Below are 22,349 nucleotides of genomic sequence, written 5' to 3'. Positions count from 1 at the left end.
GGTCAAATCAGTCAATCCTAAAGGAAATCAACCCTGACTGGTCATTGGAAGGGCAAATACTGAAGCTGAAGCTCAAATATTTTGGCCACCTAATGCGAAGAGAAAACTCCCTGGAGAAGACCCTGATGCTGGGAAAGATTGAAGGCAAAAGGAGAAGGGGACGGCAGAGGATGAGATGGCTAGATAGCATCACCGATGCAATGAATATGAACTTGAGCACACTCCAGGAGAGAGCGGAGGATAGGAAGGCCTGGCTTGCTATGGTCCATGGGGTCATGAGGAGTCGGACATAACAACTGAACAACAACAACAAATGCCTTTTAGCTGTCGCTCCCTGTCCCTACCATCCACCGTCAATTTATCTATCTCAGTGGTTTCCAAACATTTTTGATTGCGCATCCCTACCAGTAAAAAAATTTTGAGCAGAGCACCCCCCCTAATATATGTATATTTATTTATAAATGATTTACTACTGTACTAATATATTGTGTACATTATAAAACATACACAAAATAGAAATTAAAAAGGATAAGCTAAAGATGAAATCAACAATATTTTAAAGATAATTTATTAAAAGTACAAAAAAACCTTTTTGATTGAATAGGCTTTATTATTTTTGAAAGTCTTGGTTTAACACTTTGTGATACAACGATTCAAAGGTCTGGTTCTATGTCCAGTTTATTTCAATTCTTGGTTTTAATGGCTGTCATAGCTGAAAAAGATACCTCACAAAGATATGTAGATCCAAATGGAAGAAGTGCATTGTTGGCTGCACTTACTAAATCATGATACCCATTTTTCAATCCCATCCACCAGTTATGCAAAGGTTTTTGCTGAAATTCAGTAGTAAAATTCAATCTTTCCTGATGTCAATCAGTTGTTCTTGCAAACTAATCAAAAGGTGTTGCACTTTTATATTGTTAACTCTTCATTGGGAAGATTTTTAAACAGGTTAGAAAATTAAGTTTCCAAGTTTTTAAAGTGTGTAGATATTAGAGTTTTTATAGGTGACACACATCGTTGTGACACACATTGTTTTCTGCAACAGAATCACTTACACATGGAACCATTTCCAAATGTCCATGTTCAAAATGCTCTCTCCATAGCACAAGTTTCTTTCAAAAAGCAGTAACTTTCTCACTCATTATTAAAATGTCTCCTTACCTTGAAGGGACAGATTAAGGGAGCAATCTTATGGCTGCTAGTCAGCGGCTAGACGGCCATAGGATACGTTGGTTTCCAGGAACCGGCCTCAGAGCCCGCACTCCAAGGTCTGTTCCCTGAGAACCGACCTCCCCCCGCCCCCGCACTGCCTCGCAGGCAGCTCGAAATGGCCCTGTACTCCACACTTGGAAGAGGAGCGCAGAGCAGTGAAATGGGCGATTAATACATTTAATAAATACATTTAATAATAACATAAATAAACAAACAGGGCGTTTCTGGGGGCGTTCCAGGGCTGAGAAGGCGAAAATCACATCCAACGTGTTGTCCGGCAGCCACTTCCCCCACACCACCTTCCCATAGCTAGACAGCTGAAGTTGGCTGTCTAGCCACAAATGCAGGGTAGCTGAAGCACGGAGGGGACAATCCCCTCTGCGCTTCTCCTGCCCTGCATTGGATAGGTAGTCACCTCCGAGATCGGAGGTGGCCGCCTATCCCCATAGGATTGCTCCCTCTGTGTATTTCTTTTTTCAAAAATATCTGCTAGGTAGCATACTACTTACAGCCACTTGTCATCACAGAAAAGGTCAGCAAATTTGGGACAAACTTGCTCTCCTTCAGCAGGAGGGCAGCTGCTCCAGTGCCATGGCCAAGCAAGCAACTGTGCCTTCCTCTGCCGTGCCTGGCAGACAGGCACAGTTGCTCTCGGTGGCCACACTGGAGCAGGATAGGACTGGAGCTGAGAGAGAAATGCCGTGGAGCTTCCCCCTCAGCTCCAGCCCCATCCTGCTGCCTCTGCTGCTGTCATCATTGACAATGGTTTGTCGGAGCTAGGGATGTACGAAAGTTCCGCCACAGATCTTGGGGAAGCCGAATGCCAGTGCATTCGGCCCCCCGAAACAGTGGCGGAACAGCCCGCCCCCCGGGATGGGACTTACCTGGGGTGGATCTTCCTGGCTCCAGCGGTGGTTCAGCGGCGGCCAGTCTTCCGACCAGCTGCCACCGCCACCATTTCCAGGTTTAAAAAAAACAACAACAACGTGATAGGCTACATAAATATTTATGTAGCCTATCACGGCTAAATTTTAAAAAAACACCGTGATAGGCTACGTAAATGTTTATGTAGCCTATCACAGGTGATTAAAAAAAAAAACACGCACGTACGCAAATGGCGGCGCCCATGGGCGCCACCACATGGGCGCCGCCATTTGCGTTCCTTATTTTGGCACGTCTTAGTCTATGTACACATTTATGTAGACTAAGACGGCAAAAATAAGGAGAACGCAAATAGCGTAGCGTCTACGCTATTTGCGTTCCCCTTATTTTCATTATACATTATACATTTTCATTATACAAAATACATTAGCAACAATAGGAACTTGGTATCTTAAAACCATGGAAAAATTGCAGGGAAGACAAGAAGCCTTGAACAGAACTTTCTGGAAGATTGTGAAAAAAGGATGCCTACAAGGGGTGGGGGAACTTGAGATACATGTGCTGGATTCCTGGAGTGATCCATGGTGCCAGAAAACAAGTAGCAGCTGGGGATCGCTCTCTACTGGAAGCTTGTGTGTTTTCTATTTCTTTCTGAGATCTCAGATGGAAGCTACACGAGGGCCCCTGTTACCACCTAGTGCTATTTTCCCTGAAGTATTGGGTGGGCGGTGAGGGAAAAAACCCTTCTGGTGAAGTCTACCAAATGTTCTCCTGTTTTGATGAAGGCCTTTGCAACCTTCAAAATCACAATGCTCTCCTGGCGTTGAAATACACACACACCTGATGCCACTGTTGTATGTGTGGCCCTGGGGTCATGGAGTGCAGATTATAGAGGCAGAAGGTGGGGAGTACAGAATAAATCTTACAGCTGAGTCATTTTACATAAAGCAGCCAATTTGTTTAAAGCAAACATGTGTTTCCCTCATTGGCTTTTTAGAATAGTTCATGGTCCAGAGGTGGATCCATTCCAGCGAAAGTAAGCCAAGATTCCAGGAGGAGGGGGGTGAGGGGGGAGGAAACAATAGCACTTTAGATTGAGCAAATGTTCAAGTGGATTTGGGAAGGAGGACTTGGAGAATTTTTGAGGCCTAGCAATTACCCAAGAAGAGAGGTTGTCTGCATATTTCTCTCAGGTACTATACATGTCACAGCAGGGGAATATGTTGTAACTTGCAAGTGTGGGGGGTTAAGTTGTTGTTTGTTTGTTTGTTTGTTGTTAAATGCTACCAAAATAATTTCTTCCCAAATTTGTTTCATCTGGAAGTGCTGCTGTGACAGTGGTGAAGTATGCAACACAGACGATATTTAGCTCTCTCCTGAAAAAGGAGAACATGAAGATGGCATACACTACTGATTGTTGGTATCCCAAATAAAAGTGGCAGATGCAGAACTGTTGCTGAGGGGAATCCCAAGCTGCCTGAAGTCTTTCACAATAAAGACTTGGGGGCGGGGGGACTGAAAACCCTGAGGAAAGGGAATGAAGAGGGTGGAGAAAGTTGATGACATCTGTCACTTTTAACATTTAATTTCCAGAGGGGGAGCTGTGTTAGCCTGTTGCAGCAAAATCAGCCAAGAGTCTTGTGACACCTTAAAGGCTAACAAATTTATTCTGGGATAAGCTTTTGTGGAAACTGTCCATTTCACTGGATACCTGAAATGTTGTCAAACTGGCAGTTTTATATACACATGTGGGGAGGGGGTGATGTAAATTGTGTGGCCAGAGGGAATTGAAATGCAGGAGGTACAGACAAGTAATAATTACCTTAACATTTTGCATTTCAGTTCCCCCTAACAACACAGTTGACATCCCCTGCAACACATACATATGTGTATATAAATCTGCCAATGTGAAAGTTAACGCTTCATGCATCTGATGAAGTGGACAGTGCCCAAAAAGCTTATGCCAGAATAATTTGCTAGTCTTTAAGGCACCACAAGACATTTCCCTGTTTTTAAAAATTCCGGCATGCTGGGAACCCATGTGTGAGGGAGGTGTGTTGGGTGGGGAACAAAGTTGGGATTCAGGATTTGCCGCTCAAAGATGTTCCCAGTGGCAGGGCTGTCAGGGAAATGCATCCTTTGAAGCATTACTCTCTCTGCTTTGTTAGTTCCCCCAATATAAATTGCTACTCTCTTTCATTGTCCTTGTTCTTCCCACAGGTTGTGCTGATAAAAGCGACTTGAAGTGTCCAAGCCACTGAATTCATATCATAACTATGAATTTCTCTCTTCTCTCCCCACCCACCCCATGTCTTCCACTCAGTTCACTTACATTTCCCCATATGGTGACTTTGGAAAATTCCTCTCTGCATAGAAAAGGACAGGAAATTCTCTTTGGGAGAGAGGGTTGCCTATTTCCCTCCCTCCCTCTGTCTCCCTCCCTCCCTCTGTCTCCCTTTCTAGTTCTGCTGATCACATCTGGAAAGGATCTGACTTGGGAAGGGGGAAAGTGTTCGGTGCTTAGAGTGTGTAATTGACATGGCATGAGCAAACAGAGCCTTTGGGGGGGGGGACAAGAGAAACACTTTTATCCAGACACTTTCATCACTATCAACTAAGCAGAGGTGAGTTTGTTTCAGCACTTTTACTCTGTAATAGCATGTTACTTGGAGGACAATGAACAGCTCCTTTCATCTTTGTTGCAGCGGTCTGAAAACTCATTATACATGCACAAATATGCATAACCTGCTAATGCTGAACAGAAATAATAGAGGATGTAATAATATCTCACAGCAGAGAGCTGTAGGTACTGGGACCATTTACCATGGTTTCATTTACATGTGCCACACACACACACACTATGCATGCCTAATTGCTTATTTTCCCTGAGGGATATTTTTAACAATTCCTGAAAGTTCCTAATGCTTCTAGGTATATCATTCCTCTTTCCCATCCCACACCCCTGTGGAACAATGCTGGACTTAAGAGGCAGAGGCTGCTGTTCTGGACCCTGAAAGAAAACTAGAATGCTGTAGCCACTTTAACAGAAGAAATCTTATACATATTTCCTGCTGTACTTGGTTGTACTTGATGTTGCAGGATCTGAGCCAAACTTTGGTGAGAGGCCTTTGCACAGACTTGAGATCATGAGGCCAAGGCAAAATGACAAGTTTTGAAAAAGGCACTTTATGTAGCAGCTGAGTGTTAAAACAAACACAAAACCCCTCATAACAAAATGTGTTCAAATTTTATTTGAACTGAAAAAGAAATCAGAATAGCTTCCTTGGTTTTACTGCCTTCTCTGCAAAAAGCAGCAGATATTTATTTATCCCAAGTGTCTGTCTATGGTACCAGAATTGCTTCAAAGGAGAGGGAGAGATGTCAGTAGCATGTGAGTCTTCTAACTTAGTAGTGTAGTGAATCAGGCAAAACTCTGGTGTGTATGCATGCGTGTATGTGTATATAGAACCAACCCCTAAATCTTTACTCCATTCATTTGACTTATTACTCCAGAAAATTGCATCTATGGTAGAAGGAGGTGCCCCTGCTTTGAAGTGAATGCGGTTACATCAAATCTTCATCTGACATGGTCAGAAATATGTATGATTAGCCCTTTATGCCATTCAACTATTTTTAAAAAACAAACTATAAGACCCCAGCATGCCAAGGAGATACACGGTAGTGGGTGTTGCAGTCCCAGGAAAGGAAGTCATTTAAGGTTTGATGATAGAAATTGGGTTGTAGACCACAAATAGCTTGGATCTGTTTCTTGAGGCTGACGCCAGAACAAAATTTTGTGCTGCTCTTTAGGGAAACTCAGTTATGTGGAGCATAAACTTGGGGATCAAGAGACTTGGCTTAAGTACTTGCTCTGCCACATGTTTACCTTGTGATTTGAGGCAAAAATGTTTTTTGCCCCCCATTCTTTATTCAAAAGCAAAAATAGCACCTATAGCATAGGCATGTTTATTCACTCTTTTGCATGTGACTTGATTCTTAGGAAGTGTGTCCATGATTTTGGCCTGATTCATCCTAATTAGCATTGGCTTTCGGTATTACCTGCATGCAACATTTTGCCTTCAAAAATCTGTTTATATCGCGGTGGTGCAATGTGGAGTAGCTCTTGCCTGCCTCACATAGCCATTTTGTTAACAGATAGCAGTTAAATGTTGTGAAAAACTCTCCAAACTCCAGTAAAGGGGGTGGGGGGGCATTAAAAAGGCTTCAGGTAGCCACATCTGAACTAAAATAATTGCTCTAGCATAACTGTCCCCGTTACCTAGAAAAGATGAATGAGGCAGGGGTTTGTGCACATGGTGGAGGGTCTGTAGGCAGGGTGAGCAGATTCAGTAGATGGTAGGGATACCGTGCCTCACTTAGTTTTTATAGGTTGATTGATGTTAACGATGACATAGCCACTATATCATGGTGCCACCAGTGTGCATAGCACTTTACAAAGTACAGTAGGGAACTCATTGGACACCAACTCCGATCAGCCCTAGCCAGCATGGCCAAAGATCACTGGTGGTGGGAGTTGTAGTCCAGCATCTGGAGGGCCACAATTTCCCAATCCCCTGGTGGAAGAGAACACGTCCTTTCTCCAAGGAGCTTACAATCTAAAATTGGAAGGGGAGGGGAGAGGAGGCAGGGCAGGAGCAAATAGGGAAACAATATGTGATTGTTTCCATTACACATGCTTAGGCTTAGTTACAGACTTAATTTCAGGAGGGGCATGGGAGGTTTTGCACAGCTACTAAGGAAAGGAAGCTCATTCCTCTGTTGTGTCTGGTTGCCTGCTTGGGAAAAGGAGGCGGCTAAGCAGCTACTTGGTTTTACACATCTTCGTAGGTATTTATTTATTACATTTATATGCTGCCTTTTTTCCTCCTTAAGGAACCCAAGGCAGCGTACATAATCCTCCTCCTCTCCATTTTATCCTCACAACAACAACCCTGTGAGGTAGGTTGGGCTGATTGGCAGTGACTGGCCCAAAGTCACCCAGTGAGCTTCCATGGCCGAGTGGGGACTAGAACCCTGATCTCCCAGCTCCCAGTCCAGTGCTTTAGCCACTACACCACAGTGGTTAAGCCACCCTTCTGAGCACTTGATATTTAATGTGTGATAGTGAATGAGGCATACCAACTTGATTTTTCAAACTTCCATGTTACTTTGTGCCATTGTAAAGGTTTGTGCCAATCTTTATTTTAAAAAGAGTTGGCAACAATCCCCAACTCACTGAAATTTTTCCTTGGTTTCAGTGAAAATGTACCTGAAGTGCAGACCTCTGTTTCCCGTGCTGTGGCTGTTAGTGTGGGGCTCCAGCAGGATTCAAGGTCAGAAGAAAGAAGACAGCAATGAATTCCCGGACACATCATCTGAACTAATCGATCTGGAACGTAATTTCTTGGCATCAGATTGTCCTAAAAAATGCACTTGCAACCCAGAAGGGATTGTGGATTGTGGAGGGTTTTCGCTGAAAGAATTTCCCATAGATGTACCAGAATTGACAAGCCACCTTTCCTTACAGGTATACAAAACCTAAGCAAGTGGGGTCAAGCTCCCTGTTGCCTTGTAGCTGCCTGTAGTATTTCTGCAATGCAAGACCTGTAACGGGATTGTCAAGACTGGCTAAAGGAAAGGCACTGATGGCCTATTTGTGGCAGAGTGCAGTGTGAGCTAGATGCTTTTAGAGGACTGTACTATTCATAGTGAAGAGGAGCTATTATCAGGCAGGATCTATTTTGGCGGAAAGACGGGATAGAAATTTAATTAATTAAACACATTTTATAACCTTCCAAACTTCCAAATCCATTATGGTCTGCATCCAAAGGACTGTATGACTAGTCCACATGCTTCAGGAATGCTTGGCCTTACATATAACAGCCACCCATGACATCTCTTTATTTTTACGCTGAAGGAAGTTTCCAAAGCAGTTTGTGATGGAACATGGGTACCTGCTGTTCAAAAGGAATCATCATCGTCATCATCATCATCATCAAAATACATAATAAATCAAATGGGTATTCCCAACCTCTTGGGTGCACCTAAAGTCTTTTAGATCGTGGTCCGTGTAATTTGCCTGATCCTATCTTGGCTTCCCTGTCTGTTGCAGTGCAAGCAAAGGCCTGTGCTGCAAAGCAGATGTAGCAGCATCCTGTACAAGACAAGCAGGGCAGAGGGCTGGACTGTGCAACCCCACAAGCCCATTTAAGAGAATAAGCATTCTAGTCATTCAGATCCAGGTGGGAGTGCCCTTTTGTTTCAAGGGGGAATTTCCCCTAGTGCCTCCAGCTCCTGATCCAGCTTTTCTCTTCCTCCAGAACAACCAGATAGAAGAAATCTTTCCAGAAGAGCTAGCACGTCTTTACAGGCTAGAAACGCTTAACTTGCAAAACAACAGACTCACTTCCAAAGGTAAGCTGGAAAAACCCAGGATTGCTTCAGAAAATGGATACAATTATTCCAGAGGTGTGGAGCCTTTACTTCAATGGCCCCACACCTCTGGAATAAGTTGCCATCAGGGGTCTGCTAAGCCCTATCATTACAGGCTTTTAAGAAGGCCCTGAAAACTTATTGCTTTACTCTGGCCTTCTCCTGATTATGTCTTTATCAGACTGGGTTATGGCTGCAATTGTGTTGTAGGTTCTGTCTTATGCTGGTGTTTGTTGTTTTGTGGAACTATTTTTATTACCGTATTGTTTCATTATGAATTTTATTATATGCTTTTTATTGTTATATTCCACCTTGGGACTGCTCCTGGCCTGAAAGATGGTCTATAAATATTTTGAATAAATAACATAAAAAATAATAGCCAACTAGGCTGAGCTTATAGAGAATGTTGGACGTATCTTGTATTCTAGCACAGTGAATGAACTTGATTGAGCACACTCTGGGAGAGAGCGGAGGACAGGAAGGCCTATGGTCCATGGGGTCACGAAGAGTTGGACACGACTTAACAACTGAACAACAAGTTCCCATAAGAACTGTCCAGACTCTAGATTCTCCCAACCCACACTTCTCCTGGAGTAGGAGAAACCCTGCTGCAGACCTGCATTCAGAGCCCTACCAAGGAGTTCCCAGTATATATCCCAATTTAATAAACCTTTTATGTTATCAATGTGGGACCTAGCGAAGGACCTAGGAGAGAGAGGGGGGAGGGAGAGAGAAAAGGGCAGGTAAAGAAGAAGGCAGGCACATGCCTTTGCTTGTATTTTGAACTGAGGATGAAGATTGAAAGGATAAGCCAAAGGCCACAAAGAAAAGTGGATTTTGACGAGGGATTTGAAGGAACAGAGAGTGAGAGTCCTGCTTACATGTTAAGGGACTCAGGGAGTAAGTTCTACATGTAGGGGCAACAAGAGATAATGAGTAGAGGCTGTTTAAGGCAGAGGCTGGCAGAAGGTTGATAGGGATTTACCAATAGATCTCTGGGTGATTAGCAGTAGACTGGCAAAGTTTTCTGAAGGACTCCATTGTTTAACTGTGTGCAACACCAAAACTCTGTTAACAATTAACTCTGTTAATTGTGCAACACCAAAACTCTGCTTTCCTCTTCTCAGTGAAAAATAAAGACGTTCATGATGGGGAGCGGGGAGAACAGGAATGGATTTGGGTTTTTAATGTGAGCTCAATGCTAGGACTGAAAACAAATTCATGGGCTGCCCATATGTTCAGAGGCACCCACTTCCTTTGGTCCTGTACATATTTGCATCCAAGTCCCATTTAACTCAATAGGACTTTCTTCTGAGAAGACAGATATGGGATTGCAATGTAAGTGTATGTGTCCCCCACTCCACCAATATTTTGCAGCTGGCTCCAGCTGCTTGACTTTGGCATCCTAATAAGAAACAAAGTGTGGGTTCACATGACGGTGTGGGTAAAAGGAGCCATCATGACTTCCCCACCCCTCTGCGTGATGTGTGCATGCCGGTTGTTTACATAATTACCCGCGCTGCAGCGCAGGTTGGTGTGTCATCCAAACCCAGGGCATGCCGCAGCAGGGATAACTTCATACACACCCTACAACCCCTACTGCGCATCATGGGTTGTAGGGTGGGGACGAAGCCACCCTGCCATGCCGTGTGCTGGGTTCGGACGACAGGCCAACCTGCGCTGTGGTGCAGGTAGTTCTGTAAACAACCAGTGCATGCTCGGCACACACGGGAGCAGGGTGAGAAGCCACAATGACTTCTTTTACCTCCACGATCATGAGAACGCAGTCAAAGCCTGAAGTATACCTACCCCTGGTTTAAGGGAGCAGGATGCCTTTGGTTGACTGATGGTGTAAATGTGTGGTTTTGGTTTTATACACGTTTTGTTAAATAGTGAAAGCTTGGTGTTGCCCTTTAGAGAATAATGAAAAATGCTACATTTAAAAGAAAACAACAGTACCCTTATTAAGCAGATCGATACAAATATTCGCCTCAGATGCAGCCTACATCACCCTGCTGTATGCTGCAGGGGCATTGAACTTCAGGCCTGCAAGCCAAATCCAGCCCGCGTGGGGTCCCAGTTCAGCTTTCCAAGGTGTCCCCCCCCACACTGCCATTATAGAAGGTTGAAATGCCTCTCCTAAGCTTTAGTTACTGACAATAAGAGCTTTAAGCTAAAATATGCTGAAATTTGGAGTATCTGGGACCTCCCCCTTTGCCTTTGGCGCTGTCCTCTTTTGGCCCCGCCTACCACTGGAATGTGGCCCCCAAGCTTCTCTGAAATGGAATTTGGCCCTTGGGCTGAAGGTAGGGATGTATGAAAGTCACTTAGCTTTTCAAAGGGTGACATTCACAGTGGGAGGGAGGCGCTCTGTCCCTCCCCCCAAAATTCTCTCCGGCCGGCTCCGCTCTGTGGACATTCCACAGAGCCGCCGGCTGGGGCCGCCCGCAACCAGACATCCAGCCACTGGGCAGCCTCCAGGGATGCAAATGGCGGCTGCTGTAGCCGCTGCCATTTGCGTCCCTGTATTTTGCCGTAATAGGCTATGTAAATATTTGCGTAGCCTATCATGGCAAAAAAAAAAAACACAGCAAACGCAAATGGTGGCAGCTACGGCAGCTGCCATTTGCGTTCCCTTTTTTTTTTGCTGTGAAAGGTTACGTAAATATTTACATAGCCTATTACGGCCAACAAAAAAAAAGGGAACGCAAATGGCGGCCGCCGTCATTTGCGTTCCCTTTTTTTTGCCATGATAGGCTACATGAATACTTACGCAGCCTATCACGGCTTCCACAGGGACTCAAATGGCATCCCTGCGTTAGCCGTGATAGGCCACATAAGTATTTACGTAGCCTATCACGGCTATATGGAAGAAGCGAATGGCGGCCGCAGATGCGGCCGCCATTCGCAATGCAGCGCGGACGGCAGCAGGTAGGTGCTCCATTCCGGGCCCATTTCGTGGGGTGGGGGGGTGGGGGGCTTCGTTCCGCCACGGATTTCGGGGGGCCGAATGCACTGGCATTCGGCCTCACCGAGATCTGTGGTGGAATTCTCTGACATCCCTAGGGAGGTTCAGCACCCCGCTATGCAGCATCCTGTCCTGAATGTCCCATTCCTAAAGGCCAAATCTTTGCATTGCTAACTCACAGCTTTTGTAATGACTAGTTTGTGCTTTTCTTTGCATACACTAACACCACACACAATGAATGTGATCCAACGACCCACACAATTAGTTTTATGTGCCTGAGAGGGCTTTGGCTTTGTGCTTTATGAAGACTGCATCTCCCCAGGCCACATGGGAAACCGCTTTTGAAAGTGAGGGGACTTGAAAAGCTGTTTGTGATCTAGGACAGGGAAGTGCTAGCAGCAGCAGCAACAACAACAACCGAAGGAGAAGAGCGAGCAAGCGAGAGAGAAATACCACTGGGCAGGCCCAAGCCCTTGGGTATGTCTAAAGTAGCTGTTTAGATGTAAGCAACCTGTGTAAGCAAAAATAAATCAAATACGATACAAATCTGACATATTTCTAGTTGTTTTTAAAGAAAACACATTTATTTACAGACAACTCCTTCAGGATATAAAAGTCCTTCATAGGGGCCCCTTTCCTATGGCGTACTGATTGTCAAAATATTTCTGTTATTTGAAGGACTTCCAGAGGAAGCATTTGATCAGCTGGAGAACCTGAATTATCTGTATCTTGCAAATAATCAGGTAAGCAAACGTGATAGTTGTAAGAGCTGCTGTTTGAATGTGTTTATATTATCTCCCAACCTGGTGCCCTCCAGATGTGTTGGACTACACCTGCCATAATCCCCGACCAGCATGGCCAATGATGTGGTATTATGGGAGTTGTTGTCTAACATATTGACATAAGTGGCTGGAGGTGATAGGATTTGTAGCCCAACACATCCAGAGTGCACCAGGTTGGGCAAGGCTGGGAGAAAAACAGTTGACAAGTACCTTCATCATGAAGGGCGGTTTGTTTCATAACTGCATCCAATGGGCTTATAGTGTTGTGTCTAAGGAGGTAAGATGTAATCGGGGGTCATGGCAGGCTGTACGTAATAGTTCCACGATGTTGCATGACAGTGGCCATTAATATTACTAGATTTAAGGAGTTATATGGTACACGACTATTCCTTGGAAAGATGAAAGAAATGTTAAAAAACCAAACTGAAGGCTTTTTTCATATATATGATCCATTTAGCACTGATAAAAATGGTATATATCTTTACACACAGCTGCTTATGTAGCCACAATGCAAGATCGCTGTTGTGTGCACATATATAGTAGCCTTTTCCTGAGGCAGTTCTCCAAACTGTTCTGCCATATGTTTAGTAGGCAGTATGTCTTTTTTTTGTTTTTAGAAGGACCTCATTTTGCTTGAAATTTGCTTTGCTGATATTGGGTTAGATCCAATTGGGGCCTTGCACGTGCAGCCAGCCCCACCAGGCCCCAGTCTGTGGGCCCAGCCCCGCTGGCCCTGGTCTGTGCACAGCTGCGATATAGCACTTCCTCGGGCAAGCCCCAAAATGAGCGAAAACGTTTGTTTCTGGAAGGGGCAGGTCACAAACCAAAAACCTGAGATTTTACTATCAGGTTTCAATGTGATTGTCATTGTGTTTAATGTCTAATTCTGTTCTTCTCTTTGAGGCTCTCCATTGGAAGCTGAGTCATAAATTTGGTACATAAGTTTGGGTGGATAAATCCATCCAGTAAATGCCATCATTTTCACTTAGGTAGCTGTAGGCCCAAACCAAAGGCACCTAAATCTTTGGGTTTTTAACTGTGGACTCAAATAAGCGTTCAACAGTCACTGCAGTTTTGGGGAGTCCTGGAGCTTCTCAGCCACAAAACTTTCTTCTTTCACTTCAAGGGAGGGAGCAAAACTGCTGCCTTAATAGAAAGGAATGGCAAACGTATTTGCGCAGGGGCTCCCAGTTTAGCAGCAGGGGTGAGAATAACGGGGGATGGGGGGTCATATGGTATATTATACTAGAACCTGAAAATAAGTTAACTGTAGCAAAGCAAATGTTCTACTAGTTGCTGGTGAACTCTTCCCCGAGTTATATGACTTGACTGCACATCAGCTCGTAGCCAGCACGTAACCAGTCTGCATCATGGTGGAGTTGTGGAACCATGGAAATCCTCCTTGCAGCAGAACTCACTGTGTGTTGGGAGGAGTCCTTAAATGCTTTTGGTGTATTGAGCCGTTTCCTTGATATTTTTGTTTTAATCTGTAATCTGCCCCGGGAACTGCTTGTTATAGAGCGACCAATAAACATTGCAAATAAAGAAAGAAATGCAATCCCATTCCACCTGCCTGGACACTCCCCTGCCACTCTCCTTGTCCCAGGCACATTTTGTAGAGGTTTGGTATCTGTACAGGTGTCCATACCTATGCAGAGTCCAGGATTTACAGCTGCGCAATTCTAGGAAGCTTCCCTTCTCCATAGCACCCCACAGTTAGGGCCTAGTTAGGCCTAGGACAGTTAGGCCTAGTTCAGCCTTCCCTAAGCTGGTGCCCTCCAGATGTGTTGGACTGCAACTCCCGTAGGCCCATGCTGGCTAGGAATGCTGGGATTTGCAGTCCAATACATTTGGAGGGCACTGGGGAAGGCTCGTGTAGTTGAAAATGGAGCATCTGGGTGGGCTACATGGTAAGCTGCAGTAACTCCACTGACTTTTCAAACAAAGTCACCCTATTGTGGCTGAGGTGCCTTGAGTGCTTCTCCCAGTAACATCATGCTCTTTCCTCCCATTTACAGCAATTTTCCATGTAACAGTTTTGGCAGTGAGCAGCTCCATAAAAGAGGGACACAAGCCAGGCTGTGACTAATATTCCAGAACATTTCTGTCCAGTTTTTCCCCTGTATGTGATAAAATACTCATTGACCTTTCCTGTTGCTGCTGCTGCCTCAAAAGAAAAGGGTGTTCATATAATAAAAGCAAAACAGTTTTAAAGATGTTACTGACATGTTTAAAATAGCTTGCTAGTGTTGCATGTTCAGAACCAGGGCAAACATCCTGAGAACTAGGACACTGAGGTACAGTATGCAGTGGGAGATGCCGTAACCAAAACTTGCCTTCAGTAGGAGGACAGGGATAGGCTGGAGCTAATTCAGTATCAGGTGAACCCTTACATAGGTGAGCCCTTACGTAGCTTTGACCAGAGAACTGTAGATAAGGCTTGGTGATAAAGAATGTGTACCCATGCTAAATGAAAGAGAAAATCTCTATAATAGAAATCTCAAATTCATTCAAGGAAACTTAATATTTTGTGGTTAATAATATTACAAGTGGAACTTGCAACAAAATGTTGCAGTATGGAGTGCCTCTGTGCAGGGTGCAAGCCAGCCAGCCATGGCACTCCATTCCATTCCCCTTCCCACCCAGTTTTCCCATTTTACCCTGGAACAGTCAGTCAACATTATGTGTCCACTGAGCACTTTCAGTGTCATTGGGTTATTCTGGGGGTGTTCCCCCTTCCCTTTTTCCCCCACAAGAATTTTTCTACTTCTGCAAACTTCAGGGTTCCTCCAAGCCTCCTGATACCATTCTCTTGGCATGGGGTGATGCTATTTTGGCTTCGTAATAAGTATCAGCACTCAGACCCGAACATTAGCAATAGAAGGAATTATATACAACTTTGAATAACAGTACTTAACTCACATAATGTATAGAGCCTAGTGAATATCTTCAAATGTTAATTTTGCAATTAGATTTTGAAGAACATTTAAAAAATAAACTCCTTTTTAAGGCAATGATCTTAAGTTACCTTATCAAATGCAATACTGCACAGTTGCTTTTATTAAAATCCTAAACGCAATGGGCTCCATAATTACAAATTTTGTAAAGAAACCCCATTTGAAAAACATACATTGAAGTTCTTGTAAGCAAATTCATATTAGAAGCACTTTCCCTATAGGGAATTTAATTCCCTTCATTTCACGCTATTCCTGTGTTCCGTACAATGCTCAGTTTACAACTGCCATTAAATAAATGTTGAATAATAAGCATAATTCTCTCATTACGTTCCCACATGCCAGCAGATGAGGGTATGGTTCATAAAGTGTGCCCATGGCTTTAAAAGGTAGTGTGAGAAGTACTTTCAGAAACATTGTGGTCTATTTATATTGCATTCTGCCAGAGATAGTGAAATTATAGTTCAGAAGGACCCTGTCATGCACTCTTGTTTTCTCTTGGGACTTTACCAGGAAATGGTATTGAATTATTTCTGAAAAGAATTATAAACATAACATGAAATGTATTTCCTTTCTGAATCCACTTTCCCCCTATTATTAATACACACACACTAACACCCCCCCCCCAACAACAACAACATTTGCAGTGATCTCCTCTGACACCATGTTTGTTTTCCAGCTCACAGCGGCTCCAAAATTCCTCCCCAGGACCTTGATCAGTGCTGATTTTGCAGCCAATAACCTCACTAAGATTTATGATCTCACGTTTGGACACAAGCCAAACTTGAGGTAAAAAAAAAAAAAAAAAAAAACGGGGGAGGGGGTGTTAAGAGGCAAAAGGGAGGAAGGATGTATCACTGCTTCAGTGGTGAATGGAAAAAAGCGATGGTTCAGTAAATCCTCTTGTGGCTTACAAATAATACTTGGAGAAAGAGAATTGTTTATCTTGGGAGGGATCCAGACAAATTAATAGTGGTGGCTTCTGTTGGATGTTGCTTGCTTGCATGCAGATGACAACTGTTCCGAGAAGTTGAGATCACCTTCAGTTTGGGGCATTTTTTTCATGGTCAGACATTCTACTGGGCCAGCAGAAGTAAGAAAGTGGGATGAGACCTCATGGGCAGGTGGGGCTAGCAGCCATACTTCCAGAAGGGTGGCTAAGAGCTGCAGTCATCAGTCTGTTTCTAAGACAAGGACAGACAACGTGACCTGGGGGCTCAGCCCAGCCACTTGGATTTCCCATCTGTGTCCACCTTGATCCCAAAGCTCTCCTAATATACACATCAGCCGCAAAGAGAAACAAAGGCAAAACTCTCTTTCCATTCCCCTTCTCTGTGAAAATTGCAGGCCATGCTCTCCCATTAACTCCCATGCATGAGCTGAGATGCCGGCAAATGTGAGTGTGTGGCTGAGCAACATAATAAGGGAAGGGGGGCTTCTGAACTGTCTGCTGCTGCTCCCACTGGGGAGGAACAGGGTGTTAAAGAGCTCTTTGCTGCTGCTTTGGCTCTTGGCATGAGTGAGCCAGGAGGAGGATCCAATGTTCCTGGCCCTTCAGCACTTGCTCAGTTCAAAAGATGGACCACATAAATGAGTTGTTGGCCAGGTCTCTAAAGCCATACTTCTCTCATAGGCTCTGTGTAGCAGAAGGAACATGCACTAACATAGCCAAGAACCTGCCCGCCAAAGACCAAACTCTGGAGATGTTTGTTTGGTACACTGCTAATAAATGTTTCAGCAGTTAATTTTCTCCCTCTCCTCTTTCTTCTGCAGGCCCAATGGGACAAGCAGGGGCACCCTAATTGTGCAAACAAGTCTCCTTCTTTAGGCCAAATTCGTGCAAACTTGCATATTTCATGTATTTGATAAACGTATATCCTACCCTTCCTCAGACGAACTCAGAGCAGCCTTTTAGCCACATAGCCAGTGTGGCGTAGTGGCTAGAGTGTTGGACTGGGAGCCCAGAGATCCGGGTTCTAGTCCCCACTCGGCCATGGAAGCTCACTGGGTGACTTTGGGCCAGTCACAGACTCTCAGCCCAACCTACCTCACAGGGTTGTTGTTGTGAGGATAAAAGGGAGAGGAGGAGGATCATGTAAGCCGCCTTGGGTTCCTTGCAAGAGGAAAAAAGGCGGGGTATAAATGCAATAAATAAATAAATAAATAGCGACTCTGGAAGGTTAGCGAGGCTGAGAGGCAGTAACTTGACCAAGATTATGCAGTGAATTTCATGGCAGAGTAGGGTTTCAAAGAACCCCACATTCAAACCCACCACAATTCTAAGTGCTCTATGTCACCTGAAAGGAAAAGTATGTGTGTTTCCAAAGTTCTCCTCAAATATTGAAGAGCACTCTATTCGTTTCCCAGTGTAAATGCCAGAGTCCAGTGCCTGCGTTCCCCACTGTTGAGTGTTTGCTCTCAGGCTTTCCTTGCATAACAGTGTGAGTCTCTCTGAAAGATAAATATTTGGAAGTGCAAACCACACAGCAGCTGCAAGAATACCAGTTTAAATCAAAGGACGGCCTGCCTTGAGCTGACAGCATCAGTGGGCTGGAAGGAAGAAATGAGCCAAAGAGACCATAAAACCCTAAAGAAGCCAAACTAGACATGATGACGACAGGTCCATACATTTACATGCATGGAAACATTTACATGGAAACGTATTCCATACGTTTACATGCATGCAGAACTGCCCCAATCCCATGGAAAGAGGGGGGTGAGGGTCTTTTTCTGACAGTGAAAGAAGTGCACTGGTGAAGAGACCCTTCCCCTCGCCTACAGCTTACTTCTCCACCACTTCACTTAGGAATATAGGAATATACCGAGTCAGAACAATGGTCCATCTAGCCCAATATTATTGACCCTGACTGGTAATGGCTTTGCAAAGTTTCAGGCAGGATTCTTTCCCAGCCTTACCTGGAGGTACCAGGGATCAAACCTGGGACCTTCTGCCTGCAAAGCTGGTGCTCTATCACTGAGCCATCCCCCTCCCCCCCTCCCCAGCACTTGTCTCCTCAGGAGATCTCCGGTACTGGAAGGTACCTCAGCTGGTCAAAAAGCAGTCTGGAAAGGGGGCTCAGGCGGATAAGCCTTCACCCATGCACCTCTTTGCTGTTAAAATCGTTCCTGCCCTCTTTCTATATGATTGGTGCTGTTCCGTGTTTAAGCACACAGAATTACCACATTTATGTCTAGTTTGGCAATAATGCATGCCATTAAATCTACCATACAGGACTACTACACATTTTCTTACATTATAATGTAGTGTAGTGCACAATCATTGCTAATGTTAATGAAAAGTTACTGAATCTAAGCTCAAATTAGTAAAGACATATCCCAATGTGCATACAACAAGCCCTCAAACTTTTCATTTGAAAGTGATGTAGCATCACTTGCAAAGTTTGCCATACTATACCAGTGTGTCAGTATTGGACTTGGACCAAAGAGGCCTGGGTTTAAATGCCCATTCAGCCACAAAGCTCACTGTGTGTGTGACAATGGACCAGTCTCTCTCTCTCTTTCTCTCTCTCTCTCTCTCTCTGCGCCTAACTTAACTCACAGGGTTGATGTGGGGACTTGTATGTTCTCCTCAGCTCCTTGGAAGAAGGGCAGGATAAAATGCATTTTTAAAAAATGAGGTGGGGGGCGGGGGAGGGTTATTCTAGAGCTCTTTAAAATGCAGTATTAGCAGGAAGAGCAGGCTGGGGAAACTTGGACTGTCTCTGCTTACCACTGTTGCAGAACTCAGGGGCAGAGAGACCACGGAGTGAAGGAAAAAGAGATTCTTTATTTAACACGCGGGCTTAAGGCTGGAATCATTTCCAAAGAGCCAGAAGCCCCGAAATACATCAGCACATTGTTTTTATAGACATTGTGACACATATGAAACGGCTCCTCCTCCCCCTCCCGCGTGGGGTTGCAGTCCTCAACATTTCTTCTCCTAGCACTATTGTTTATAATACAAGAACTGGGTTATAGGGTAGCCATGATAAGGAGAGAACAGAAGAGAACAGCACAGAACAAGATATACAATTGTATGACCTTTGACAAGATAAGGAATTCCTGTGTCTCGTCAGCTTACAACAATATATTCAAGGGAGAAAGAGCTCAGCAAGAACATGAAGCATGAGACTGCATGAGGCTACTTAGTCTGACCCCCGATATGGCTGCTACACCACCTGACTGTCTGAAAGCCATCCTCCAGCAGAGAGAGCTTCAGTGAATGGCCCTATATGAGGGGAGGGTTTGCAGATGACCAAAGGGTTCTTGACTTGTGCTCTTTTAACTGTGTGCATGGACTACAGCTATCCAGGAAGGAATTACTTGGAGTGGACCTCTTCATATATTCGCTGCTTTTGCTCCCAGTAAAAGTCAGGTCTCTGGTCACTGTCTGAGACATGGCAAAAGCCTAGCTGCTACCACAACCAAAGATGAGATATTTTGGTATCTTGTGGTAAGCCAGTGTGGTGTAGTGGTTAGAGGGTTGGACTGGGACTGGGGGGTGGGGGACCTGGGTTCAAGTCCCCACTTAGCCATGAAGCTCACTGGGTGACTTGGGGCTAGTCATTGACTCTCAGCCTAACCTTCCTCACAGGGTTGTTGTGAGGATAAAATGGAGAGGAGGAGGAGGGTCATGTACACCACCTTGGGCTCCTTGGAGGAAAAAGCAGGATATAAATGTAACAAAGAAATAAATATATGTTCCTGACCAGCAGAGAAACTCTGAAACCTAGTCTCTTTTTTCTTTCTTTTTGGTAGGTCAGTCTACCTTCACAACAATAAACTTGAAGATGCGGGGTTACCTGAGAGCATGTTCAATGGTTCTGACAATGTGGAGGTTTTGATTATGTCCAGCAATTTCTTAAAATATGTTCCAAAGAATCTGCCACCAGCGCTATATAAATTGCACCTAAAGGTAAGATGTCAATTTCATTTGTTCTTTCCCTATGGTATGGGATTGAGTCTCTCTCCATGTCAGAAGTGCAGGCTTTTGCAGAGCTGATTCTTTTGGATTATCTATCTATCTATCTATCTATCTATCTATCTCTATCCTATGTATAGCTTACACACTCTGCCTAAAGGTATCCAAAGTGACAAATATGATTCATAAAATTAAGATGAATAAAAACAATAAAAAACAGCACGTCTAATAGAGCTCAATTAAAAAAAACAGCATCAGTAGTGAAATAACACCACCAGCCAGCGGCAGACTGGATATAACAGAGTCAAACAACATCTTCCACCCAACAGTTGTCTTTACTTAGGAAGTGGCAAAGCAGATCTGCTGTGGAAGGGCATTCCACTGTATGAATGCCAGATCAGAGAAGGCTCTGTTCCTTGCTGGAGTTGCCATCAGCCAATGGGGGAAAAAGACCCTGGTGGTGGTGGTTTACTGCTTGCTTTTGATACCAGTTGCCAGAAAAACAAGGGGGCAAGGCTATTTTCCTCCCACAGCAGGTCTTCAAAATCTGTACACCTTCGGTCAGGGGTATGCAACCTGGCATCCCACAGAAGTTTTGAACTATGGCTCCCATCAGCCCCAACCAGTGTGGTCAGTGTTGATGGGATTTGTAGTCCAAAATATCTGGAGGGCATTGGGTTGCCTACACCTGCCTTAGGAGAATAGACAGCTTTTGTTCTGGCCTCCCCTAGACATTGCGTGTGCCACCTTGGAGATCTCCGCCTTGTACTTTGAGGACTGTGATGTTAGGATGAACTGGCTCATCTTCTGTTTCCTCTCTTATGGCAGAATAACAAATTGGAGAAGATTCCCCAAGGAGCCTTTGTTGAGCTCTCTGGACTTCGAGAACTGTATTTGCAGAACAACAAACTGACAAATGAGGGGATGAACAATGAAACCTTCTGGTGAGCTTGTCAACCTTCTTTAGTGGATGTCAGCTGTGCGTAGTAGTAGCTATGCAGATTTACATGGCTATATTTTTCCTTGGTATTACAATAACAGTTGTCATCCAGTAGGTCTATATGGCAAAGATCTCAATCCAGATATGAAGGCTGCAGTTCTATACACACTTAGAGTAAGCCTCAGTCAAAACAGTAGGACTTACTTCCACATAAACATACATTAGGATTAGGGTCTCATATGCAGTCATGTTTCTTATACTGGCTTCTACTTTATTAAGAATTTGTCAACACATGAAGACCTTAACATGAACAACTCCAATCTCATGGAAACATAAAATTTCCTCTACTTACTAGAGACAGGAAGCTTGCCCCCACTTGCCTTTGAAATAATCCAACTCAGTCCATTTTCTGACCCAATTCGTAACTTGGAAAATACCCCCCTCCCCAATCCCCAAAGCACCCTCCCCACCAGTCTCTCATTGCCCCCCTTCCCCCACCCAACACCCAGGATCAGATTCTGGTTTCGTATCCGAGTTGCAGATTAAACCACAGTTTTCCAGTTTGGATATAATAGGAAACTGATTTAACAAACTCTAGAAGCCTTTCATGACAGCAGACAAGTAAAGGGAGGTGGGAGTGCACAGGTGTGATGCTATTTTTTTGCCTAATACATCACACACACCCCGAGCTTAAAGTCTGATTCTTTTCCTTAAGTCGGGTTCTCCGCAGCATAGTTGTATGCCCCAACTCCTGCATTTACCTTGGGTATGCTAGACCTGCCCAGGGGTGTGCCTTTCACCATGATACCGGTCAAGGGGTGTTTCCCGCCCCTGTGTTTCCCAGCACACACCAAGTAGTGTCTACTTGGAAGTAACTCCCATTGTGCTCCATGAGGCTTGTCCCCTGAATGTGCACTTCAGAATTTACAGAGATCTCCCTCAATCGAAATAGCACATTTTAAAGCATGAATTCCCGAAAGGCTGTAAAGCGCTTTACCAAGCTGTGATTCTCCACTGTTTGGTGTATTGCCTTCGGAAGTAATTAATTCACACCTTCGTTACAGTGATCCTGTGCACCATCGGGTTAGAAAGCGGGCTGGTTTTTCCTGTGTGTCTTTCCCAGCACAAACATAAGTGTGACTACTCAGTAACTCCTCTTCTGGTCAATGAGTTTTGTCCCCTGAATGCATCAGAAGTAACTAATTCACACCTTTGTTCCTAGCAGCATCAGGTTAGATTGGGGCTGGTTTCCCAT

The 22,349-nt window shown here is 44.4% G+C and overlaps 1 protein-coding gene across 1 annotated transcript in view; it reads left to right on the top strand.

Annotated features, from left to right (window-relative positions):
* Positions 1-4,556: 4,556 nt before the first annotated feature.
* PODN (podocan) overlaps positions 4,557-22,349 on the top strand; it is a 34,039-nt gene continuing 16,246 nt past the window's right edge. Inside the window, exons 1-7 of the mRNA XM_084848260.1 lie at positions 4,557-4,721; positions 7,356-7,624; positions 8,418-8,511; positions 12,176-12,240; positions 15,913-16,022; positions 19,992-20,148; positions 20,983-21,098. Of these exons, the coding sequence (XP_084704386.1) occupies positions 7,361-7,624; positions 8,418-8,511; positions 12,176-12,240; positions 15,913-16,022; positions 19,992-20,148; positions 20,983-21,098 (806 nt within the window). The 5' untranslated portion in view covers positions 4,557-4,721; positions 7,356-7,360. The remainder of the gene's footprint in view (positions 4,722-7,355; positions 7,625-8,417; positions 8,512-12,175; positions 12,241-15,912; positions 16,023-19,991; positions 20,149-20,982; positions 21,099-22,349) is intronic.

This window comes from Heloderma suspectum, chromosome 4 (genome assembly GCF_057233095.1).
Source record: "Heloderma suspectum isolate Gila_16-S chromosome 4, 16-S_ref, whole genome shotgun sequence".
NCBI lineage: Eukaryota > Metazoa > Chordata > Lepidosauria > Squamata > Helodermatidae > Heloderma > Heloderma suspectum.
The sequence above is the reverse complement of the archived record's forward strand: the minus strand, read 5'-3'. Positions and strand labels throughout refer to the sequence as shown.